Raw genomic sequence first — 25,234 nt, 5'->3', positions numbered from 1 at the left:
TCCCTCAGCTATGGTGTACCCCGAGGATGGTCATGGGGTCACCCCAGAGCTGCCCAAGGTGCCCCCTCCTCAAGCTCGTCCACTGTGGGCCCTGGGCCCCGCTGCCCATCAGCTCAGGACCGTGTGGCCTCAGAGCTGAGGAGCGCCCTGGGTGTGGAAAGGGTCAGCGTGGCTCTGGGTCTGTGGCTGCCATGAGATGGAACCTGCAGCAGGAAGGGGTGCTGACAGGAGCTGAGGGGAGTCCCTGCAGGGGAGGGGCTGCTGAGCCCTAGGGCAGGGGGTCAGCCACCCCCCAGCACTGGTGAGCCCCTGGATGGGGACCCCGGTATCAGCAGCTGCCTTGGGCCCAGCGGAAATGTTTGTGGCCACTAGCGCATGGGGCCGGGGGGATCCCAGGCTCTACCCAGGTAACCTGTCTCCCAGAGGAACATACCGAGGCTTGGAGGAGCTTGGGTGTCTGAGGTTATTCAACTCAGAAGGTGGAGCCAGGCTTTGATCCTGCCTGCCTGACCCAGAATCTTTGACAAGGATTGGCCAAGACCCCAGATCCCAGCGGGCCTGTCCCTTCCCCTAAAGGGCAGTTCTGGCAAGGGTGTCGCAGGTCCCTGTGGGCAGCTGGAAGGGCCGCCAAGGGTCCCAGCTCTGGTGGCAGTGGGTTGTGGCGTCCTGACCTCAGGGAGCAGGCAGAGGCCGCAGACGGTTGCGACGGCCTGGCAGGGTGGCGCCCACTGTGCCTGACCACCTCCATATGGTCTCTGGGACAGGAGTCCCGACCCCCAGCCCCTGTTCCCCAGCCACTGTCTCTGGAGCGCCGGGCAGAGGCGTGCCTCTCCCCCACGGGATTGCACAAGTGCCTGCGTGTGGCTGGACGGCAATTACTGGAAGTCCCGGAGATTTCTTCACTCCAGGGCTTGGCCGGGAGTGGCCGCCGCCTCCCCTTCCTGCCGCCCTCGGCAGCGAGCACGCTGGGCGGACGCCTGGAAAGCTTTCCCTGCCACCACAGGCCAGCCTGGGTCCCTGCACTCGCCGGGTAGGGCCTGGTGGGGGCTCAGCCTGGCGGGTGTCTGGCCGTGTGCCAGAGGCCGCGGGGCGCGTGGGAGCTGTCCCTGGCGTCTGATGGTGTGGGGCTCGGCTCTCTAGCCCAGGAACGTTCTCAGTGGGGACGCTGGTGTGTGATTAGCCTGAAACAAGGTCTGGGTGCTCTTCCAGCTCTGCGTGGCCCCTGACTCCCCTCCTTGGGAGACCCCACTGTGGAGCCCCTGCTGCCTCTGAGGGACAGGGTCCAGCACCCCCTGGGCTCCCATGGGTGCCGGGCCCGGGTTGGACTCTCCCTCCATGTTCTCAGACCGGCCGGTGACAAAGCCAGGTGTGGGGGAGTCAGCCCGCAGCTCCACTGCTCACGGCCGGGGTGCCTGGTCCTATGGCTGCCCTGTGACCTGGGCAGCCCCGTTGGGCCCACCTTAATTGTTGTAGTTGAGGCCGAGGAGGCCAGGAAAAGCGCTGTGGACAGCACAGAGGGGTTAGGTGGCGCTGCTGACGGGGGGTAGGGATGAGTGGGGAGGGGAAGGAGCACCTTTTGGTTCCAGCCTAGGGGGTAGCAGGAGCTGCAGCCCAGGCTGAGACCGGTCACGCCCGAGGGAGAGGCGGCTGGAGAGCACAACTCTCCACCACCGTCGGACTCTCAGGACGTCCGCGTCTCCCTCTGCAGATCATGATGCCGCCATCACCACCGCCACCACGGAGCGAGAAGCCCAGATAGACACCCCGGCGGCCCCGGGTCCCGGAGCCCCGCTGCCTGCTGCCCGGCCGAGGACCCCACCCCGCCTGCCACCCGATGCTTGCAGTGGGGCCCGCCATGGACAGGGATTACCCGCAGCATGAACCCCCGCCGGCGGGCAGCCTCCTGTACGGCCCGTCGCCCCTGCAGGTGAGCCCCACCCCCAGCCCCGGCCCACCCGACAGGGTCAACGGGCGCTTGCCCCCCGCTCCGAGTGCCCGGGGTCACGTCGTGCGGAGCGCTGCCCCAGTGGACACGGCGCAACCTCCACCTGACCTTCCTGGCCCAGAGCCTGGCTCCACCCGTCCCCGTGGGCCCTGGAGAGGGTCCCCATGGGGATGTGAATGGGGGGCTACTCATGGCCCCAGCTTTTCAAGAAGCACATTTGAGGAGATTCTCTCTCCTGCAGAGCTTCCAGTTCCTTCACCGTCAGCTGTAGTGGGGCTCAACTTTACTTGTAGGAACCTGTCAGTGAGGGAATTACTTAAAAAATATGTTTCTGGCCAAGCATGGTGGCTCATGCTTGTAATCCCAGCACTTTGGGAGGTGGAGGTGGGCAGATCACCTGAGGTCCCGAGTTCGAAACCAGCCTGGCCAACATAGTGAAACCTCACTTCTACTAAAAATACCAAACTTAGCCAGGCGTGGTGGCGGACACCTGTAATCCCAGCTACTTGGGAGGCTGAGGCAGGAGAATCACTTAAATCTAGGAGGCAGAGGCTGCAGTGAGTGGAGACTGCGCCACTGAACTCTAGCCTGGGCGACAAGAGTGAGACTCCATCTCAAAAAAATAAAAAATAGGCCTGGTGTGGTGGCTCACGCCTGTAATCCTAGCACTTTCAGAGGCCGAGGCGGGCAGATCACTTGAGGTCAAGTGTTTGAGACCAGCCTGGCCAACATGGTGAAACCCTGTCTCTACTAAAAATACAAAAAATTAGCCAGGCATGGTGGCGCGTACCTGTGGTCCCAGCTACTCAGGAGGCTGAGGCAGGAGAATCACTAGCCTGGGAGGCAGAGGCTGCAGTGAGCAGAGATTGTGCCATTGCACTCTAGCCTGAGTGACAGAGCAAAACTGTGGCTCAAAAAGAAAAAAAAAATTTTTAAATTAAAAATATATATACGTGTATATATATTTATTTTTATTTTATTTTATTTTATTATTTTTGAAACAGGGTCTCGCTCTGTTGCCCAGGCTGAAGTGCAGTGGTGTGATCTCGGCTCACTGCAGCCTCTGCCTCCCGGGCTAGTGATTCTCCTGCCTCAGCCTCCTGAGTAGCTGGGACCACAGGTACGCGCCACCATGCCCGGCTAATTGTTAAAATTTTCTTGTAGAGATGGGGTTTTGCCCTGTTGGGCAGGCTGGTCTCAACTCCTGGGCTCAGTTGATCCGTCCGCCTCGGCCTCCCAAAGTGCTGGGATTACAGGCATGAGCCACTGCACCCGGCCCTGCCTGGGGATTTCCTACCTGGAGACAGAGGGGCTGCCCTCTCCTATCAAGCAGCAGGACCTGCTCCAGGACTCCAGGGTCTCCTGGGCACTCCCTAGTCCAACACCCAGGTTGGCTTGTGGGGCGAACATCACAGACACCCCTCGGCAGTCCATCCTCAGAGGGCTTTGGGCAGCTTCCTGCCATGTTCTGACCGTCCAGAGGGAGCTCCGAGCCGGGGCCAGGGTACCCCTCTCGTAGCAGGATCCGTGTTGTGGCCCAGACCCCTCCTGTCTCCCTCCCTAGTTCCTGAGTCCCTTGGGGTTGAGGCTGGATCCTCACAGCTGCCCCGGTGGAGCTCGAGTACCGGCCGTCGGTCAGCCTCCTGGGCCACCATAAAGGGGACTGGCCAAGCCACATCCCCACCGGAACAGCTCCATCCCCTGAAACCCGCCAGGAGCTTGTTCCGACCCAAGAATTCTATCTCGGAAACACACCCTGGGGACTAATCCAGGAGGGAGGGGAAGACAGAGTGGCACTATTTATAGCGGCAGGAAACTGGAATCTCCCCAGAGGCTCCACAGTGGGGAAATAATTAAGCGAATTATGGGATGTGGAGACAGAGGAGCCATCTTCAAGGATCCGAGCGGGAGCAGGAAGGTGTTAGTAGTGACAGTTGGGGGATGCGACAGGGCTGGAACCCGGTGGGGGCACTGGACACCAGCCACAGGGCTCAGGCCGGGGTGCACCCATGCGCGTAACCGGCTTTGCTCCCCGACCTGTGTGTGAGGCTCATCCCACCCTCCCTGTTCCGGGTTCCGTCACATTCGGGTACATCATGGACACCTCTGGGCGGGGTCGACTGAGTTCACACACGCACGGCCCAGCCTCTTCCCGTGCCCAGAATATTCAATTGGAAATAACAATACACTGGCCAGCGCAATGGTTCACGCCTGAAATCCCAGCACGCTGGGAGGCCGAGGTGGGCAGATTGCTTGGGGTCAGGAGTTCGAGACTGGCCTGGCTAACATGGTGAAATCCCATCTCTGCTAAAAATACAAAAGTTAGCTGGGCATGGTGGCTGGCACCTGTAATCTCAGCTACGCATGAGGCTGAGACAGGAGACTCTCTTGAACTCGGGAGGTGGAGGTTGCAGTGAGCCACGATCGTGCCACTGCACTTCAGCCTAGGTGACAGAGTGAGACTCCGTCTCAAAATAAGGAAAGGAAAGAAAATCCCCAGGCAGGCTCTGATAGGCTGGGCAGGGTCAGGTGCCCATCTCTGGACCAATTATGTGCTAGGGCCTGCCGTCTAAAGGTGAAGCCACACCCTCTGGCTGCCAGAGAAGGTCCCAGGGAAGACTCTGATTGGCCTGCCAGGCCCATGGCACCCCTGTGGGGCGGGACTAGGGTGTCTGTGGATGGCGGGTCTCAGAGGAGCCACGGGCTGTGGGAGGGAGGAGGTTGGGATAGAGGCAGTCATGACTTTCCCCCCTGTCCCAGCCCCTAGCCTGGCCTGGGCACAGGTGGAGCATGTTGGGTGAGCCAGGGACCCCCAGGTCCTCCCACCCTGGTACCCCAAGCCCCCCGCCCCCTTCTTGCAGCTGCAGTTCCCTGGCCGTGGCCATGCCCAGCCTGGCCCAAGGCACCAGGAGTGCCTGAGACAGGGACTCCAGCTCATCTGAGGAGGCTGGGTTGGTCTGGAGTCAGAGTTCTGTTCCAGAACGTTCCGGATGTGCCACGTGGCCTTGGGAAGTTCCTGTTTCTTTCCAGGGCTGGCTTTCTCTCTTCCCAAAAGGGCAGGAGGAGGGGAAGGATCAGGAGACCCCGGCTCTGGAGCCCCTGTGGCTGGTGGCCCTGCTTCCTGCAAGCCGCTTGCACGGGGTCTTCTCACGGGTGCAGGAGCTCAGGACGCCCAGGCTGCCGGCCTCTGTGCAGGGAAGGAGTTGTGGGCTTTTGCTGATAAACTTATTTTATGCAAAAGCTGGAGGAGCAGGGCAGCGGTCACCCCGAGGGCTTTGCCTATCTCGAGGCTGTCGGGGGTCCTGGAATCCCCCACCCAGCACCTGCGGGTACAGAAAGCAGCCCCCGGCCATCTGGGCTGGTTCCCAGCCAGTGTGAGGTGAATGAGGGGCAGAGGTGGCCGAGCCCCAGGGAGTTGCATCAGGGCCTCACAGAGGAGCAGGGCTCGCGTGGGCCTGGGAGAGGTCACTGGGGAACTCGGGGAAGCAGGCGAACCCCCTACCCTGTTCTGGAAGCCAGCGTGGCCCCCAGTCCTGCTGGGATAAGCAGGATGATGCCCCCGGCCGGTGGTGTCTCCCCCGTGACTGCGGGGGCGTCCGTGACGGCAGGGTCTCTCTGCTGCAGGTGGGGTTGGCCCTGTGCAGGTGGGGGCCCTGCTGAGGGGTGCCCATTCTGCAGGGCACAAGGTATCCACAGCCCTGCCCCCGAAGTCGCAGGTGCTGACCCCGGGCCCGCTGCCGCCCTTGGGCCCGCTGCTGCCCCGTGTGCTCCTTATCCTCAGGTTTTGGGGCCTGCCGTGTGCCCCACGCCGCTCTCATTCCCAAGGGCAGGCATAGTGAGCTTTTCCCAGAGAACCATGGGGTGGGGACGTCGGCTCCTGGCGAGGGTGTTAGGTAAGCCTGGCCTGGAGTCAGACCCACCAGAGATTCGGCCAACCTGGAGCCACTTACGCCTCCACTGACCTCGGGCTGAGCCTCCAGGCCACTGGTCACCATTTCCCAAAGCAGGCTCCCTGCACCCCAGCCCCGTGCAGGTTCTGAGAAGTCAGGGCCCCGTCCCGCAGCAGCAGCCTGAGCTTCCCGGGTACATCAGCTCGTCCGAGGGGCCTGGAGGTGGTGTGAGGCCCTCGCCTGCCCCAGGCCCTGCCCGAGGAGCCCCCCACACCCACCCTCCACCACAGGCAGCAGGTGCGCGTCTCCCTCATGCGAACAGTGCGATCCTCCACCTCCTAGAATGGGGCCTCCAAGCAGGGTCCTGGGGCCAGCAGTACCCCCAGGTCTTGTGTGAGATGCAGACTCCCGGGCTGCGGGCCTGCACATGGGGCTGCTAGTAGAGCAAGGCCTGTGCTGAGCACTTCACGCAGGTGGTTCCGTGCCTCCAGACCACACCACAAGCCTTGGGTGGGGTCTTGTGCAGGTGGGGAAACTGAGGCACGGGGCGGTTAAATGACTCCCCAGGAGATACCAGCAGGGGCGGGATGGGACCCTGACTGCAGGGCCTCCCTAGCCTCTCGGCCCGTCACCCTGCTCGGAGAGCTCAGCCGGGCTGCACCGCAGGTCCTCCGCTTCCCACTCACTGATGCTCGCCGTCTCTTCTAGAGTGCCATGCTGCACTGCCCCTACTGGAACACCTTCTCGCTGCCGCCGTACCCCGCCTTCTCCAGCGACAGCCGGTGAGTACCGAGACCCTCCCCACCCGGCCCCCAGATTTGCTCATTCTGAAGTCACAGCTACAAATGGAGTTCTGGGTGCAGGGCGCGAGGGCCCAGAGTCCTGTTGAGGGGTTTGGAGGGTGGTGTGCACGTGGTCCTGGAAGGCTCCACCCCACGGGCCGGGTCCAGGTTGAGACCCCTGTTTGTGGAACGCTGTTTTGTGATCCGTGGCTTCCGTCTCCTCGAGAGCCCAGCTTGGTAGAGGGTGGGGAGGTGTGGGCTAGGGGCCGGGGGGGCCTCCTGTGGAGGTGACCCCAGGGTGGTAAGGGGTGAGAGGTTTTCCGGGGTGAAGGAGGGTGGGAAGGGGTGGGAGGTTTTCCGGGGTGAAAGAGGGTGGGAAGGGGTGGGAGGTTTTCCGAGGTGAAGGAGGGTGGGAAGGGGTGAGAGGTTTTCCGGGGTGAAGGAGGGTGGGAAGGGGTGGGAGGTTTTCCGGGGTGAAGGAGGGTGGGAAGGGGTGGGAGGTTTTCTGGGGTGAAGGAGCCAGAGGGGCACTTTTCCCACAGAAGGCAGCAGCTGGGCTGGGTTTTGCAGGGGGGGTAGGAGTTGGCCAGGCGAGCAGGCAAGCAGGCTGTGCAAAGGGCTTAGGAGCAAGTGTAGCCAGAGCCTTGGGAGACTCCAGGAGATTGTGGAGCAGCTGTTTGTGGCCCGAGAGTGGAGTGGATGCTTCTTTCCTGCTGGTGTTTGCAAACCTTTCTGTACAGGAGGAGAGTGGCCCCCAGGCGGTCCCTGCCCCGGGAGCAGGTCTGCCCAGGGCCACCTCCAACCCAAGGCCTCTGGTTCTCACTGGGCAGAGACCTGGGCCTGCTGCCAGCCCTGCTGGAGAGAAGCTTCTGGAGAGAGAGCCTGGGGAGCCTGGCAGGAGGGAAGGAGGCCCTGGGGATGGCGGCCACCCCAATCCTGAGCTCAGGAGCTGGCCAAGGGGGCTGGAGTGGAGAAGGGCAGAGAAGCCTCCCTGCAGCGCTGCCCGGTGCTCCCAGCCAGCCGCACTTTACTCCTGGGTTCTGGAGAGAGGCGCCCTTGGGCGGGGGGCCCCCAGGACCTTCTCCTTGCTGTGTCCTGTGCCATCCTCAGGGTGACAGGGCGGGGGGTCCCGACCTGAGCCCTCCCTGTAGGACGGTGATCCTGGATTGCTGCCCGTAGCGCTTTCCTCCTTCGAGGCGGGAGTGAGGTGTGGGTCAAGGGGCCTGTGTGTGGGGCAGGGAGAGCCAGGCTGGGGTTCTGAATCGCCAGAATGAACCCTTAGCTGAGTCCTGCTGATGGAGCAGAGAGGGCGGGATGGTGGCCCTGGACACCCCCCAGCCCACCAGGCAGCTGTTCCGTAGGAGCTCGGCCGGGCTGTGCCCAGTGCGGGTGGGAGGGCAGCCCCAGGCTTGACCACCAGACCCCTGGAGGCCCCTCCATATGTGCAACGGGGCCGTGGGTCCTGCAGGGCCTGGGCACACTCCAGTGGGGCCTTGAGGGGCCACTGAGGGAGTGGGTTGAGCCCCCCATCTCACCTCCCCACGTCTCCCTCCAGCCCGTTCATGAGCTCCGCCTCCTTCCTCGGCAGCCAGCCCTGCCCAGACACCAGCTATGCCCCCGTGGCCACCGCCTCCAGCTTGCCACCAAAGACCTGCGACTTTGTTCAGGTAGGAGCCCCAGGAGCTCACCGTGCCGTGGGGGGCAGGGTGGAGTCTGGGCCACCCCTCCAGCTGCCCTGCGACCTCTCTCGCTCAAGCCTGCCTGGAACTCAGTGACCTCAGCTTGGGCCTCCGGCCACAGGGTTTACGGTGGGGCGGTAGGAGCCCAGAGATGTGGCTTGATTTTGGGGAAGAGCCGGTGACCGGCCCTTCGTGTCAGCAGTGAGCCCCGCCCAGCCCTTGGGGTCCCTGCGAGCATCTGGGCAATGCCACAGAGGGAGTTGCGGGGAGGGCGGTGCTGGGAAAGATGCCCTTGGCAGCCGTCGCCCCCATGGCCCTTTCTCTAGGCGGGTCCAGACAGCCTGCACATTGGAGTCCCAACCCCTTAACAGCCACCTGAAAACAGAACTCACACACCAAAGGAGGAGAACCTTCAACCTCCTTCTCCCCAGGGTCGCGGGGGGGCTCCCAGCCTCCCCCTTCGGCATGAGGCGGACCCCACCCCCACCCTCACAGCCTTCCCCAAGGGGTTCCCAGTGCCCCAGCTTCCTCTCGGCAGCTCTGGAGCACCCAGTGCCGCAGAGATCCGCTTCCCTGGGACAGTTCAGATACCACAGCCTCTGTGTGGGACTCGGGGCCAGGGGCCGCTGCTGGGCCGGACCACGCCCAGGGCCTGCCGGGGAGCGAGGGTCACCCGGTGCTCAGCTCCCCCAGGCCTCCGCTTCGCCTGTGTAATGGACATGTGAGATCTGCCTGGGTCTCAGAGCTGGTGGGGGGATGGGCACAAGCCGGCCAGATCCAGAGAGAAGCGGTCAGGTGTGGCTGCAGCAGAATGGAGCCAGTTCAGGTCCCAGGGCTCACCCAGACCCGGGCCCTGCAAACAGCTCGCCGGGTGGACCCCGGGCCCAGTTTTCCCCACTCGGGGCCGTGGCAGAGCGGGGCAAAGCCCGCCGGAGCGTGGGTCTGTGTGGGGGTGACTGCGTCCGTCAAGCCCGCCTCCCCCGAGAGTCTGTGAGGGGACCTTTCTGGAAAGTAGGGTCTTTTTGGATGTCATTGAGTCCGTCAAGCCCGCCTCCCCCCAGAGTCTGTGAGGGCCTTTCTGGAAAGTAGGGTCTTTTTGGATGTCATTGAGTCCGTCAAGCCCGCCTCCCCCCAGAGTCTGTGAGGACCTTTCTGGAAAGTAGGGTCTTTTTGGATGTCATTGAGTCCGTCAAGCCCGCCTCCCCCCGAGAGTCTGTGAGGGCCTTTCTGGAAAGTAGGGTCTTTTTGGATGTCATTGCGTCCGTCAAGCCCGCCTCCCCCGAGAGTCTGTGAGGACCTTTCTGGAAAGTAGGGTCTTTTTAGATGTCATTGAGTCCGTCAAGCCCGCCTCCCCCGAGAGTCTGTGAGGGCCTTTCTGGAAAGTAGGGTCTTTTTGGATGTCATTGAGTCCGTCAAGCCCGCCTCCCCCGAGAGTCTGTGAGGGCCTTTCTGGAAAGTAGGGTCTTTTTGGATGTCATTGAGTCCGTCAAGCCCGCCTCCCCCCGAGAGTCTGTGAGGACCTTTCTGGAAAGTAGGGTCTTTTTAGATGTCATTGAGTCCGTCAAGCCCGCCTCCCCCGAGAGTCTGTGAGGGCCTTTCTGGAAAGTAGGGTCTTTTTGGATGTCATTGAGTCCGTCAAGCCCGCCTCCCCCCGAGAGTCTGTGAGGGCCTTTCTGGAAAGTAGGGTCTTTTTAGATGTCATTGAGTCCGTCAAGCCCGCCTCCCCCGAGAGTCTGTGAGGGCCTTTCTGGAAAGTAGGGTCTTTTTGGATGTCATTGAGTCCGTCAAGCCCGCCTCCCCCGAGAGTCTGTGAGGGCCTTTCTGGAAAGTAGGGTCTTTTTAGATGTCATTGAGTAAGGATTAAGATGAGATGAGGTAGCCCTGAAATCCAGCACAAGGGTCCTTAGAAGAGACAGGAGAGATGGGGAGCTGGCGCCATGCCGGAGGCGGGGCTGGGGCAGTGTGGCCACAGGTCGGGTTCGCCTGGAGCCCCAGGGCAGGAAGAGGCGGGTCAGAGCCGTGGGAGGGAGCACGGCTCTGAGACACCTCGACCTCAGACTCCTGGGCTCTGGGTCGGGAAGAGGGTGGATTCCTGTCCTGTAGCCCCCGGTGTGTGGCCTGGAAATTGGCCTACCAGCTGTGTTCGGGGCGGGGGCGCCCCTGCTCATCTTGGGGCTGAGGTCAGCGGGGTGCACACAGGGGCTCTGTCCTCACCCGCAGTAGCCCTGGACCCCCATGTGATCTGGTCCTGGCCAAGGTGTGATGAACCGCTGTGCCCTGCCAGCCAGACACAGGAGGAAACTGAGGCAGGCGAGGCACCTGTCCAGGGCCAGCATCCGTGCCGCACCCTTCAGGGGACACACAGGGGAGGAGCCTGGGGTGTGTCTGATGGCGGTGACTCCTTCCTCACCACCACCACCTTCCTACCAGCCCCAGCCCTGGCTCAGCCTGTCCTTGCCCCTCCCCCTTCTTCTCTTTCATCCCTTCTCTGCCTCTTTCTGTGTCTTCTTTCTCTCTTTCTTTTTTTTTTTGAGACGGAGTTTTGCCCTTGTTGCCCAGGCTGGAGTGCAATGGCACGATTTTGGCTCACCGTGACCTCCACCTCCCAGGTTCAAGCGATTCTCCTGCCTCAGCTTCCTGAGCAGCTGAGACCACAGGCATGCACCACCACGCCCACGCCCGGCTAATTCTGCTTTTTTTTTTTTTTTTTTTTTTTTTTTTAGTAGAGACAGGGTTTCTCCATGTTGGTCAGGCTGGTCTCAAACTCCCGACCTCTGGTGATCCGCCCGCCTCGGCCTCCCAAAGTGCTGGGATTACAGGCATGAGCCACCGTGCCTGGCCTGTCTCTTTCTTTGTCTCTCTCTCTCCCTCTTACCCCTGCTCCTAGTCTCTCTCTCTGTCTCCCTCCCTCTCAGTCTCTCTCTGCCTGTCTCCCTCTCTGTCTCTGCCTCCCTCTGTCTTCCTCTCTGCTCCGTCTCTGTCTCCCTCTCAGTCTCTGTCTCTCTGTCTCTGCCTCTGTCTCTCTGTCTCCCTCTCTGCCTCTGTCTCCCTGTCTGCCCTGTCTCTCTGTCTCCTTCACTGTCTTTGTCTCTCTGTCTCCCTCTCAGTCTCTGTCTCTTTGTCTCTGTCTTTGTCTCCCTCTCTGTCTCTGTCTCTCTGTCTCTGCCTCTGTCTCTGTCTCTCTGTCTCTGCCTCTGTCTCTGTCTCCGTCTCCACCTCTGTCTCTCTGTCTCCCTCTCTGCCTCTGTCTCTGTCGCCCTCTCTGTCTCTGTCTCCCTCTGCTTGTCTCTGCCCCTGTCTCTCTGTCTCCCTCTCTGTCTTCGTCTCTCTGTCTCCCTCTCTGTCTCTCTCTCTCTGTCTCTGTCTCTCTGTCTCCCTCTCCGCCTCTGTCTCTCTGTCTCCCTCTCTGCCTCTGTCTCTGTCGCCCTCTCTGTCTCCGTCTGTTTCCCTCTCTGTCTCTATGTCTCTGCATCTCTGTCTCACTCCATGTCTCTGTCTCATGAATTCTCCCGCTCCTCTCCTCCTGAACAATTGCTGCTGCGTCTGTTTAGCCCGGAGCCCTCGGGGCCACTGTGCTCCCTTCGTCCGCTCTGCGTCTAACCCGTGCTGGTCACCGTGGCCGCCCATGACCCTCTTCAGAGCACGCCACATCCATCCAGCAGATGTTGGTTCTGTGAGCACCACCCCCCTGGCTCCCTGCCCACCCTGCCTACAGCCGCCTCGCGCTCCAGCGTCTGTGTGTGGGGCAGCTTGGACCCAAATCTCCCTGTTAAAGCAGCAGAACTTCATTCGGAAGAAGTCTAACCCAGGTGCCGAGTGCGGGATGGGCCGCGTGGTCACCCGGTGCCGAGTGTGGGATGGGATGGGTGTAGGTCAACCCAGGCCTGTGGGCCGGGCCGCGTGGTCCCCCGGTGCCGAGTGTGGGATGGGATGGGTGTGGGTCAGCCCAGGCCTGTGGGCCGGGCTGCGTGGTTCTGCAGTGCTGAGTGTGGGACGGGGCGGGTGTGAGTCCGCCCAGGCCTGTGGGCCGGGCCGCGTGGCTCTGTGGTGCCGAGTGTGGGTCGGGCTCCGTGGTCCCCCGATGCCGAGTGTGGGATGGGACGGGTGTGAGTCAGCCCAGGCCTGTGGGCCGGGCCGTGTGGTCCCCCGGTGCCGAGTGTGGGACGGGACGGGTGTGAGTCCGCCCAGGCCTGTGGGCCGGGCCGCGTGGTCCCCCGGTGCCGAGTGTGGGATGGGACGGGTGTGGGTCAGCCCAGGCCTGTGGGCCAGGCCGCGTGGTCCCCCGGTGCCGAGTGTGGGATGGGACGGGTGTGGGTCAGCCCAGGCCTGTGGGCCAGGCCGCGTGGTTCTGTGGTGCCAGGAAGGAGTCCAGACCTGAGCCTGGCGTTCGAGGCCCTTGGCGCCGTGCCCCCCAGTGCAGCCCAGCCTGCCGCGGAAGCCTCTGCTCCCGACTCAGACCTAAGGAAATGTGCTGGCCATGCGGTTACAAACCCCAAGACGTCCCCGTCCTGATCCCCAAGACCTGGCGCCGTGTCGCCTCTGATGGCAGACGGGACCTGCAGATGGGACTGAGTGACGGACCCGAGACGGGAGAGCGTCCTGGGTGACCTGGAGGCCCAGTGCCCTCACAGGGCCCTGCAGATGGGACTGAGTGACGGACCTGAGACGGGAGAGCGTCCTGGGTGACCTGGAGGCCCAGTGCCCTCACAGGGCCCTGCAGATGGGACTGAGTGACGGACCCGAGACGGGAGAGCGTCCTGGGTGACCTGGAGGCCCAGTGTCCTCACAGGGCCCTCACGAGAGGAGGCGAGAGGGTGAGAGCCAGAGAGATGGGAAGAGCCTGTGCTGTGGCCGTGGAGGGGAGGAGGGGGCCCCAAGCCAAGGGATGTTGGTGCCTCTGGACACTGGGAAAGGCGGGAACTGGGTTTTCCCCTGGAGCCCCCGGGAGGGACCTGCCCTGCCCACCCTTGATGTTACAACTTCTGCCCTCCAGACTGTGAGAGGATAAGTGTGTGTTTCCCTTATATATTTTTTTAATTTTTATTTTTAGAGACAGGGTCTGGCTCTGTTGTTCAGCCTGGAGTGCAGTGGTGCAATCTCGGCTCACTGCAGCCTCCACCTCCTGGGCTCAAGTGATGCTCCCACCTCAGCTTCCCCAGTAGCTGGGACCATAGGCACGCACCACCACGCCCAGCTAATTTTTTATGTTTTGTAGAAATGAGGTCTCACTGTGTTGCCCAGGCTGGTCTCAAACTTCCAGGCTCAAGCGATTCTCCTGCCTGAGCTTCCCAAAGCATGGGGATTACAGGCGTGAGCCACCATTTTCAGCTTGTTGGAGCCATGAGGTTGACAGCTTTTCACGGGAACGAGGGGAAACGGAGGCACCATTCGAAGCCATCGTGTGACCTGTGGCATATGAGCATTCCCTGCAAATGTTTCCTGCTGTTGTATAAACCAGGAGGGATTGGTAGGGAGAACCCGTTCCTGGGCTGGGGGTGAGGGTGAATGTAAAACCCCACAGGCCATAACGAGCCAGCTGGTCACTACCTTTTTTTCTGGAGACCGAGTCTTACTCTTCCCCAGGCTGGAGTGTAGTGGCGCCAGCTTGGGTAACTGCAACCTCTGCCTCCCGGGTTCAAGTGATTCTCATGTCTCAGCCTACCAAGTAGCTGGGACTACAGGCACCTGCCACCATGCCTGACTAATTTTTATATTTTTAGTAGAGATGGGATTTCTCCATGTTGGCCAGGATGGTCTCGAACTCCTGACCTCAGGTGATCTGCCCGTCTCCCAAAGTGCTGGGATTACAGGCATGAGCCATCGTGCCTGGCCTATTCTTTTTTTTTTGAGACGGGGTCTCGCTCTGTCACCCAGGCTGGATGGAGTGCAGTGGTGCGATCTCGGCTCACTGCAACCTCTGCCTCCCAAGTTTGAGCCATTCTTCTGCCTCGGCCTCCTGAGCAGCTGGGATTACAGGTGTGCGCCACCACGCCTGGCTAATTTTTGTATTTTTGGTAGAGACGGGGTTTCACCATATTGGCCAGACTGGTCTCGAACTCCTGACGTCAGGTGATCCACCTGGTAACTATTAATACACCTGAGCCCTGAGTTTCTTGGTAGCCAGAGCAGCAAGGGAAAACACATGAGCTGTGGACCTGGGCAGTTCCCAGGGGCCAGTGGACTCCGCAGCACTGTTGGTTCTGCTGGAGAGCCTTCAAGGCCTGGGGAGGGAGGCCATTGAGGGGCAGATTGATGGTGGGGAGGAAGGTGATTGAAGGAGGGCTGATCGTGGGGAGGGAGGTCATTGAGGGAGGGTTGATGGTGGGGAGGAAGGTCATTGAGGGAGGGTTGATGGTGGGGAGGAAGGTGATTGAGGGAGGGCTGATCGTGGGGAGGGAGGTCATTGAGGGAGGGTTGATGGTGAGGAGGGAGGTCATTGAGGGAGGGTTGATGGTGGGGAGAGAGGTCATTGAGGGAGGGTTGATGGTGGGGAGGGTTGATGGTGGGGAGGGAGGTGATTGAGGGAGGGTTGATGGTGGGGAGGGAGGTGATTGAGGGAGGGTTGATGGTGGGGAGGGAGGTGATTGAGGGAGGGTTGATGGTGGGGAGGGAGGTCATTGAGGGAGGGTTGATGGTGAGGAGGGAGGTCATTGAGGGAGGATTGATGGTGGGGAGGGAGGTCATTGAGGGAGGGTTGATGGTGGGGAGGGAGGTCATTGAGGGAGGGTTGATGGTGGGGAGGGAGGTCATTGAGGGAGGGTTGATGGTGAGGAGGGAGGTCATTGAGGGAGGATTGATGGTGGGGAGGGAGGTCATTGAGGGAGGGTTGATGGTGAGGAGGGAGGTCATTGAGGGAGGGTTGATGGTGGGGAGGGAGGTCATTGAGGGAGGATTGATGGTGGGGAGGGAGGTCATTGAGGGAGGGTTGATGGTGGGGAGGGTTGATGGTGGGGAGGGAGGTCATTGAGGGAGGGTTGATGGTGGGGAGGGTTGATGGTGGGGAGGGAGGTCATTGAGGGAGGGTTGATGGTGGGGAGGGTTGATGGTGGGGAGGGAGGTCATTGAGGGAGGGCTGATCGTGGGGAGGGATGTCATTGAGGGAGGGCTGATCGTGGGGAGGGATGTCATTGAGGGGAGGGTTGATCTTGGCTCCCGTGGTGGTCTTCACAGACTCTGAGTAGGGCCACTGTGCCTGGGAGATTCTGCCCCTGGGAATGCAGGAGGTCACGTCTGAGTCAGGACTGGGCGCGGTGGCTCACGCCTGTGATCCCAGCACTTTGGGAGGCCAAGGCGGGAGGATTGTTTGAGCCCAGGGGTTTGAGACCAGCCTGCACAACATAGTGAGACCCTATCTGTATAAAAAATAGAAAAAATTAGCCGGGCATGGTGGTGCAAGCCTGTAGTCCCAGTATTTGGGTCCCAGCTATTTGGCTGAGGCGTGAGGATCGCTTGAGCCTGGGAGTTCCCAGTGGGAGGCACACTGTGTTTGTCCGTGTGCCCGTGATGGAGGCGTGGAGGGGCCCACTGTGTCTGTCCATGTGTACGTGATGGATGTGTGGAGGTCCCCACTGTGTCTGTTCATGATGGACACATGGAGGTACCAGGTTCCACTGTGTCTGTTGGTGATGGACGTGTGGAAGACCCACTGTGTCTATCCGTGATGGATGCGTGGAGGGGCCCACTGTGTCTGTCCATGATGGACGTGTGGAGGGGCCCACTGTGCCTGTCTGTGATGGACGCGTGGAAGGCCCCACTGGGTCTGTCTGTGATGGACGGGTGGAGGCCCCACTGTGTCTGTTCATGATGGACGTGTGGAGGCCCCACTGTGTCTGTCCATGATGGACGGGTGGAGGCCCCACTGTGTCTGTCCGTGATGGACGCGTGGAAGCCCCACTGTGTCTGTCCATGTGTCCGCGATGGATGTGTGGAGGCCCCACTGTGTCTGTCCGTGATGGACGCGTGGAGGGCCCCACTGTGTCTGTCCGTGATGGAGGCGTGGAGGGCCCACTGTGTCTGTCCGCGATGGATGTGTGGAGGGCCCCACTGTGTCTGTCCGTGATGGAGGCATGGAGGGCCCACTGTGTCTGTCCGTGATGGATGCGTGGAGGCCCCACTGTGTCTGTCCGTGATGGATGTGTGGAGGGCCCACTGTGTCTGTCCGTGATGGATGTGTGGAGGGCCCCACTGTGTCTGTCCGTGATGGAGGCATGGAGGGCCCCACTGTGTCTGTCCGTGATGGAGGCATGGAGGGCCCACTGTGTCTGTCCGTGATGGAGGCATGGAGGGCCCACTGTGTCTGTCCGTGATGGAGGCATGGAGGGCCCACTGTGTCTGTCCGTGATGGATGCGTGGAGGCCCCACTGTGTCTGCCCATGTGTCCGTGATGGACGCTTGTGCTGCTTCCACCCGTGGCCGTCGTGAGTTGTGCTGCTGTGAGCACGGGTGCAAACCTCCGAGTGGACACGTTTTCGTTTCTCTTGGGCTCATACCCAGGAGTAGGTGTGGGTTGACAGCAGCTGTGAATCGCTGTTAGCAGCGCCCATATGCAGGTCTGTGTCTGTGTGTTCCAGGCGTAACTGGGTCTGCCTGGGGGGCGATGGGTTCCTGCTCAAGGATAAGAGGCCCTCGGTGCTGCAGCCCACCCTCTGCGCCCAGAGCCTCCCGTGGGTCCCCTGCTGCAGGCCCAGCCCAGCCTCGCGGCCCCACCCCCAGGCTCTCTGGCACCTGTTCCTGCGTGGGGTGAGCGTCCCCCAGGGCAGCCCCTGGTGCCTCTTCTGGGGTCTTCCCCACCGCATCCCAGCCGGAGCCTCCCCCCACCGCACCCCAGCCCGAGCCTCCCCCCACCGCACCCCAGCCCAAGCCTCCCCCCACCACACCCCAGCCCGAGCCTCCCCCCACCGCACCCCAGCCCGAGCCTCTCCCCAGCCTGTGCCCCTGCACAGGACATTCCCCAGGTCCTGCTCGCCTCACTGCCCCTCGCCCATCCCTTGCCGCCTGTTCCTGGGGTGGGGGTGCTCCTTCACCCCTCCCGACATCACCCAGATCCCTTGTGTCTCTGCTGGGCTCCTGGGGCTCTCGGCACCCACAGCCCATCCCCGTTCCCCAGGTACTGCCTCCTTGCCCACCACCTGTCCCGTGAGGACATCTTCACCTGCCGGGCATCCATCCCGGGTCCCCACGGGGCTGCAGGGACCATGGGGAACGCAGCTGTCCGGTAACAACACTCTCTGCCTGGCAGCCCGGGGGCTTCTGGGAAGCTCAGGATGAGCTCACGGCTCAGAAAAGCGCTTTGCAAACTCTGGCTGCTTTCAGGCAGGGAGGCAGGCGGCATTGACTGTTCTGCAGATGCGTTTCAGCAGGGGTCAGAGGCCTCGGCCCACCCGCCACTACGGAGCCCCCACAGTTACTGGCATTGGGCAAAAAAGAGGGAGAGAGATGAGGGAGCGAGGGAGGGAGAGGGAGAGAGGGATTTCTTACAGGAAGCCTTTGGTTCACACCCAGCCAAGGCCAAGAAGAGCCACCTCTGTCCCCTGGTCTGTGCTGAGGCCACAGCCCCCCAGAGGAGGAGCCTCCGCCCAGGGCCTGGGCAGGTGCAGGAGGGGCTGGCAGAGCTGCCCACAGACAGCCTTAGAGAGGGAGACTCAGCAGGAAGCTGTGCGCCAGGGTTCGGCCCTGCCCAGCTGCAGCGCCAGAAGGCACTGAGGCGGCGGCCCCATGGCCCATACCAGGCACCTGGCCGGAACCCTGACAGAAGGGAGCCCAGTTTCCTGGGGAGCCATGCCAGCCTCCCAGGGCTGCTGTGAGGAAGCAGCACACGCAGCTTCAAAGGCCAGGACTCTGTCCCCTCCCAGCCCTGGAGCCCGGAAGTCCAAAGTCAAGGTGCGGACAGGGCCGTGCTCCTTCCGGCCCCTCCAGCATCTAGGGGACCCAGGCACCCCCTGGCTGTGGCCGCAGGGCTGGGATCTCGCCTCTGTGTCCCGCGGCCTCCTCCCCGGGACTGTGTCTCCTTCCTATGAGGACACCAGGCACGGATCACCCCCTCGGCCAGCGCGGCTTTTTTTTTTTTTTTAACCACTCACATCTGTGAGGACCGGATTCCCAAATAAGGCCACACACACAGCTTCCAGGCGCCAGGACTTGATCACACCATTTTGGGGACACAGTTCAGCTCTGCACGGGGCACTCTAGTGACCAGGCCTGCTGAGGAGCCCTTCTCCTAGCCACCAAAGACTGGCAGTGTCCAGGAAGTGCCACCTGTGCCCCACGACCACCTGGAAGCCTCTTCTCTCTGTCTGCCCCCCAGCCCCCTCCAGGAGGAGCCCCTCCCGTCCCCGTTGCCTGTTTCCCTCACTGTAATGCAGGGCAGGGTTCCTGTGAGGGCTGGGGCAGCGGGCACTCAGCCAGGCTTACACGGAGCCCTCAGTCAGCGTTGCTGCGGGACTGGTCAGTGAGGGGTGCACCCTGGACAGAGGCAGAGGGAGAGACCGGGCCACGGGAGCCCAGGACCGGGCGCAGGGTCCCGGAGGTGGGTGGGGGTAGCGCCCAGCAGGTCCCTAGGCGGCGCACCCCTATCCTCAGCCTGACCTGCTCCAGGGACCCCAGGCTGCGCTGTCACATTGGGGCCTGCGGAGCAAGTTGGAGTCTGTGCTTGTTCTTTCTGTGTTTCGTTGCTTTCCAGGTCTTCTAAAAACTGAGACAAAATTCACGTGCCATAAAATCCTCTTTATTTATTTGAGACAGTATTTTGCTCTATTGCCCAGGCTGGAGTGCAGTGGTGTGATCATAACTTACTGCAGCTTCCACCTCCCTAGCTCAAGTGAGTCTCCTGCCATGGCCTTCTGAGCAGCTGGGACCGCAGGTGCCCGCCACCATGCCCACCTGGGACCACGGGTGCCTGCCACCATGCCCAGCTGGTTTTTGTATTTTTTGTGGAGATGGGATCTCACTATGTTGCCCAAGCTGGTCTTGAACTCCTGGGCTCAAGCTGTTCGCCCACCTCAGCTTCCCAAAGTGCTGGGATGGCAGGTGTGAGCCACCACGCTCGGCCAAATCCACCTTTTTTTTTTTTTTTTTTTTTTTTTGAGACGAGTCTTGCTCTGTCGCCCAGGCTAGAGTGCAATGGCATGATTTCAGCTCACTATAACCTCTGCCTCCCGGGTTCAAGCAATTCTCCTGCCTCAGCCTTCCAAGTAGCTGGGATTACAGATACCCGCCACCACACCTGGCTAATTTTTGGTAGAGACGGGGTTTCACCATGCTGGCCAGTTTGGTCTCGAACTCCTGACCTCGTGATCCGCCCACCTCGGCCTCCCAAAGTGCTGGGATTACAGGCGTAAGGCACCGCGCTGGGCCCAAATCCACACTTTAAAAAAGTATATTCACAGAGTTGTGCAACCACCACCTCTGTCTAGTTCCAGAACATTCCATCACCCCACAGGAAGCCCCGTTCCCATCAGCTGTCACTCCCCGGCCCATCCCCACCCCCTGATAACCCGAACGCTTTTCCTGTCTGTGTGGATTCCTGTTCAGGACATTGCATAGAAATGGCCTCACACACTGCGTGGCCTTCTGTGTTTGGCGTCTCTCACTGAGTGTGACGTCCTCAAGGTGCATCCGTGCTGTGGCTTGGGTCAGAACCTTGCTCCTTTTCATGGCTGGGTCGTGTTCCAGTGTGTGGATGGCCTCACTGTGCTGGCCCCGTTCCTCCGTGGGTGACCGCACTGCAGGAGCCAGGCTGTCATGAGCTGTTGGTCCAGGCGCCTATGAGCTGTGGGTCCACCTGTGAGCTGAGGGTCCACCCGTGAGCCGAGGGTCCACCCGTGAGCCGCGGGTCCACCTGTGAGTTGTGGGTCCTGTGAGCTGTGGGTCCTGTGGCTGTGGGTCCACCCATGAGCCGTGGGTCCACCCGTGAGCCGCGGGTCTACCCGTGAGCTGTGGGTCCACCCGTGAGCTGTGGGTCCACCTGTGAGCTGTGGGTCCAGGCGCCTATGAGCTGTGGGTCCACCCATGAGCTGTGGGTCCTGTGAGCTGTGAGTCCACCCGTGAGCTGAGGGTCCACCCGTGAGCTGTGGGTCCACCCATGAGTTGTGGGTCCTGTGAGCTGTGGGTCCACCCGTGAGCTGTGGGTCCACCCATGAGCTGTGTGTCCACCTGTGAGCTGTGGGTCCACCTGTGAGCTGTGGGTCCTGTGAGCTGTAGGTCCACCTGTGAGCTGTGGGTCCTGTGGCTGTGGGTCCACCCGTGAGCTGTGGGTCCACCGTGAGCTGTGGGTCCCCCCGTGAGCTGTGGGTCCACCCATGAGCTGTGGGTCCTATGAGTTGTGGGTCCACCTGTGAGCTGTGGGTCCCGTGGGCTGTGGGTCCACCTGTGAGCTGTGGGTCCTGTGGGCTGTGAGTCCAGCCGTGAGCTGTGGGTCCTGTGGGCTGTGGGTCACCTGTGAGCTGTGGGTCCTGTGGGCTGTGGGTCCACCTGTGAGCTGTGGGTCCTGTGGGCTGTGGGTCCACCTGTGAGCTGTGGGTCCAGGCGCCTGTGAGCTGTGGGTCCACCCGTGAGCTGTGGGTCCTGTGGCTGTGGGTCCACCCGTGAGCTGTGGGTACTGTGAGCTGAGGGTCCACCCATGAGCTGTGGGTCCTGTGGCTGTGGGTCCACCCGTGAGCTGTGGGTCCACCCGTGAGCTGTGGGTCCACCTGTGAGCTGTGGGTCCAGGTGCTTATGAGCTGTGGGTCCACCCGTGAGCTGTGGGTCCACCCGTGAGTTGTGGGTCCACCTGTGAGGGGTCCAGGTGCCTGTGAGCTGTGGGTCCACCCGTGAGCTGTGGGTCCACCTGTGGGCTGTGGGTCCTGTGAGCTGTGAGTCCACCCGTGAGCTGTGGGTCCACCCATGAGCTGTGGGTCCACCCATGAGCTGTGGGTCCACCTGTGAGCTGTGGGTCCAGGCGCCTGTGAGCTGTGGGTCCACCCGTGAGCTGTGGGTCTTACCTGTGAGCTGTGGGTCCAGGTGCCTATGAGCTGTGGGTCCACCCATGAGCTGTGGGTCCACCAGTGAGCTGTGGGTCCTGTGGGCTGTGGGTCCACTTGTGAGCTGTGGGTTCACCTGTGAGCTGTGGGTCCACCTGTGAGCTGTGGGTCCACTCGTGAGCTGTGGGTCCTGTGAGCTGTGAGTCCACCCGTGAGCTGTGGGTCCTGTGGGCTGTGGGTCCACCCATGAGCTATGGTTCCACCTGTGAGCTGTGGGTCCAGGCGCCTATGAGCTGTGAGTCCACGGCTTGAGCTGTGGGTCCTGTGAGCTGTGGGTCCACTCGTGAGCTGTGGGTTCAGGCTTTCGTGAGCTGTGGGTCATCCTGATGGCACCTGGGAGTGCAGCTGCTGGGTTAACTGTTACTCCCCATTCGCCTCTTTGAGGAGCTGCAGGGTGGTTCCCAGGCGGCTGCCCCGCATCCTCAGCAGCACTTGTGGTTGTGGGTTTTTTGCGTGGAGCTGGTGTGGAGCGGTCTCTGGGAGTGGCTGTGATTGGCTGCTGGGTTGAGCGGTGGCTGTGATTGGCTGCTGGGTTGAGCGGTGGCTGTGATTGGCTGCTTGGTTGAGCGGTGGCTGTGATTGGCTGCTGGGTTGAGCGGCTCCGTGGGTTTCTTCCCCATTGGTTGTTTTCCATTGGCGGGCGGGGTGCCTGGCAGGCGGGCCCCTCGCCCCAGCCGCACAGACCGTGTTGTCGCCCAGCTTCCAGGAGGTGATGGGTCGTGGCAAGGGGTGTGGGCGACGGTCTGCACCAGCCTCCGCTGCTGCGGTGCCTGGTCGCGGGGCCCCAGTGGGGCTGGCACAGGGCCTCAGGGTCTAGAACAGGGTGAGCCCGAGGGAGCGGAGCGCACAGGGTTTGAGGGCCCCCTGCTCCCACTCTCCCCTCAGAGCCCTGGCGGGGGTCCTACAAGCCCAGAACTGTCCCCACCCCTCCGGCCCAGCCACGGGCTCCCCTGGCCTCTCAGGGCGGTTTCCTTCTTTCCCAGGGCCCCTGGCCACAGGGCCGGGCCCTTCCTCCCCTCACAGAGGAGGAGCTGTGGCCACCTGCGCGGTCTCGGCCGCGGTCTCGTGGGAAATGCAGCCTCTGCCGCGTCAGTCGCTGAGTACAGGCAGATGGGGCCCGTCTTCTCCACGCCCGGCCGCCCTCCCACCCCACCCATTCTCCTCCAAGGACACCGAGAATGACCGCCTGTGGCTCGGTGTGCGGTCCCATCAGGTGTCTGCCCCGCGGTGTCTGGGCCCCTGTGATGCGCCAGGTTCCCGCAGTGCGGGCAAGAGTGTGGCCGCCGGCGGGTTCGCGGCCCGGGGTTGCCCCAGCAAGTGCATCATTGACACTTGGTTTTCTACCAAAGCAAGAACGTTCTTTTCCCAGGACGCTACCACTTGTTCCTGCGCTGCTGTGCCAAGGGGGCTGAGGCCGGGTCTGGCCAGAGCCTGGAGAGGAGGGGCCCAGGCTCAGCTCTCCCTCCGCCAGCCCCAGGTCAGGGGAGGCCACAGGGCCCCCGCTGAACCCCTGGGCACGGACAGCAGGGAAAGAGCAGGGAGGGGACTTTGCTTCGGCGGCAGGGGCTTCTCAGGGACCTCAGCCTGCAGAGGTGTGGTGGGGAGAGCCCCAGGGGGGTGCAGCAAGGCCTGAGGTGCGCTCGGCATGGGTGGGGTGCTGGGTGAAGGGAGGCCGTCCTGGCCTCAGTTTCCTTGCCTGTGGTTTGGGGGCACCAGGAACAGCAGCTGGTCCCCGTGGAACGGAACCCAGCTCCCTGCAATCTGCGGATACCGAGGCCCATGCCCACCTGGGCACTGTGCATGTCCCCCGGGTGCCCCAAAGGGGGCTGGTCCTGCGGCCGGGCACGGGTGGGGGTGCCTGTTGACAGCGCCTGTGGCAGATCCGCCCCGTACAGTAATTCTCCTCGCGCGCTGCCAGTAATTGCCCTGACTTACGGGGCCGGCATCATTTCCTGAAAGTCAGTCCCGGCCTTAGAGGAAGTAGGCGCCGGCGGCGGTGACTAAACCGACATGCAAATACAGCCGGGCGGAGAGCCGCCCCCGTCCGCCCCGGCCGACCCAATGCTGGGGCTGCTGCCGCGGTCATGAGGGAGCCGCTCCCGGGCAGCGCTTCCAGGGGGACCCCTGGCCCCCCGAGCGCCGGGACCATGTCCCAGCTGCAGTTCTGGCTGCAGTTCGAGGCTCTGAACAAGGTAACACTCCCTTCCCGGGGCGGGCGAGGCCCTCGGGGGCAGGGGTCTGGGAGGTGGGACCCCCATTCAGGATGGCCGGGCCACCTGCCGGAGCAGCCGGCATCTCATCCTAGAGTGCGAGGCCGCCAGGCTCTAAAAAAATTCCCACCCCGCCCCGTCCGTCTCTTCTGGCAGTGAGAGGGAATCTGCCGGAAGGTTCCGAGGCAGAGATTTAAGACTTCGGGCTGGGAGCGGCGCCCTGTGCGTAGGCTGGGGGAGGCGAGCGGAGTGGGGGGTCGGGCTCAGCCCCGCCTGGACGGGGGCCCTCAGTGACACTGGCAGTGGCTGTTGGGAGGGCTGTGTCCCCCTCCTTTTGCCCCTGGGGTAGGACCCAGAGCTGTGGCTTTCCTCTGGAGAAGCCTCAGGTGGAGGGGCTCTGGGTGTCTTATGGAGCTCTCGTAGGGAGCGGAGGCTGGGTGGGCCTGATCAGGGCTGGCTCTGGTGGCGCAGGCGGGCAAATCCCTGTGGCTCCCCAGGGGTGCTGGAGCACAGGGCAGCGGCAGCACATCAGGTCTGGAGTCAGTTCTGGAGTCAGATCTGGAGTTGGCTGCCCAGGGGCAGGAGGAGCTGTGTCTGCTGCTTTTGAAGGGGGCAGAACTAGGTCCTGCCAGCTCCCCGCCTCAGCCCAGGGCTCCTGAAATGCTACAGAGACAAGAACCACAGCGGGCAGGCCCGGTCCTCCCTGGGGCCCCAGAACTGGGGGCTGGCGGGGAGGGGTGCAAGTGTCACCCCTGAGGGGCCTTGGTGCTTGTCCTCACTGGAGACTACAGAAGGGCCCGGTTCCCCGGGGAGGCACCACGTCCGCTGAGCTGAGGCTGGAGGGTGGGTGGGGCATGTGGTGAAGGATGCAGGAGCCTGGACCGGCCTGGAGGGGCTGTAGAGGGACACACAGGCGTGGGTGGGACTTAGGCTGTCTCTGAGGTGAGCTTGTGGCTGCTAGGAGTCAAATGCAGATGTGGGCAGAGGACGGAGCCACTGTGGGGGGAGCTGGCCTGGCTCCGTTCAGCTTCCCACACGTAAACAGGGCCAGCCCTGGGAACCCTGTCTCCCTCTGTCCCTAATCGCTGAGGGCACCTGCTAGAGGTGAAGGCTTCAAGGTCTCATGCACCTGGCGGGGTGTCCTGTGCTGGGAAGGACCGGACAGGGAGCAGGGCAGGGCCTCAAGCCTGCGTTCTTGGAGCCTGAAAGCTGCAAGCACTCCCTCATTATTAGACTTTCACTTTTATTTATTTGTTTTTGTGACAGGGACTTGCTCTGTCACCCAGGCTGGTGTGCAGTGGCACGATCTCGGCTCCCTGCAACCTCCACCGACTGGGTTCAAGCAATCCTCCCACCTCAGCCTCCTGAGTAGCTGAGACTACAGACACATGCTGCCATGCCCAGCTGATTTTTAAACTTTCTGTAGACATGGAGTCTTGCTGTGTTGCCCAGGCTGGTCTTGAACTCCTGGGCTCAAGCGATCCTTTCACCTTGGCTCTAAAACGCTAGGATTACAGGCGTGAGCCACTACGCCCTGCTTGACTTTAACTTTTTTTCTGAGATAGGGTCTCGCTCTGTCTCCCAGGCTGGCGTGCAGTGGTGCAATTATAGCTCACTGCTGCCTCGACCACCTGGGCTCAAGCGATCCTCCTGCCTCAGCCTCCTGAGTAGCAGACGTGAGCCCCCCCGCCTGACTTGACTTTAACTTTTCA

At 62.1% G+C, this 25,234-nt stretch overlaps 1 protein-coding gene across 3 annotated transcripts in view; it reads left to right on the top strand.

Moving 5' to 3' along the window:
- Positions 1-25,234, top strand: part of SBNO2 (strawberry notch homolog 2) — a 75,424-nt gene that overhangs the window by 26,724 nt on the left and 23,466 nt on the right. For 2 of the 3 annotated variants that reach the window (XM_063719818.1, XM_024237948.3), the window contains exons 2-4: positions 1,709-1,927; positions 6,544-6,617; positions 8,173-8,284. In XM_063719818.1, coding sequence (XP_063575888.1) covers positions 1,835-1,927; positions 6,544-6,617; positions 8,173-8,284 — 279 coding nt within the window. In that variant the 5' untranslated portion in view covers positions 1,709-1,834. Of the gene's footprint in view, positions 1-1,708; positions 1,928-6,543; positions 6,618-8,172; positions 8,285-23,328; positions 23,505-25,234 lie in introns of those variants that run through there. The other variant, XM_024237949.3, reaches the window with a different exon arrangement.

The sequence above is a fragment of the Pongo abelii genome, chromosome 20 (genome assembly GCF_028885655.2).
Source record: "Pongo abelii isolate AG06213 chromosome 20, NHGRI_mPonAbe1-v2.0_pri, whole genome shotgun sequence".
NCBI lineage: Eukaryota > Metazoa > Chordata > Mammalia > Primates > Hominidae > Pongo > Pongo abelii.
The sequence above is the reverse complement of the archived record's forward strand: the minus strand, read 5'-3'. Positions and strand labels throughout refer to the sequence as shown.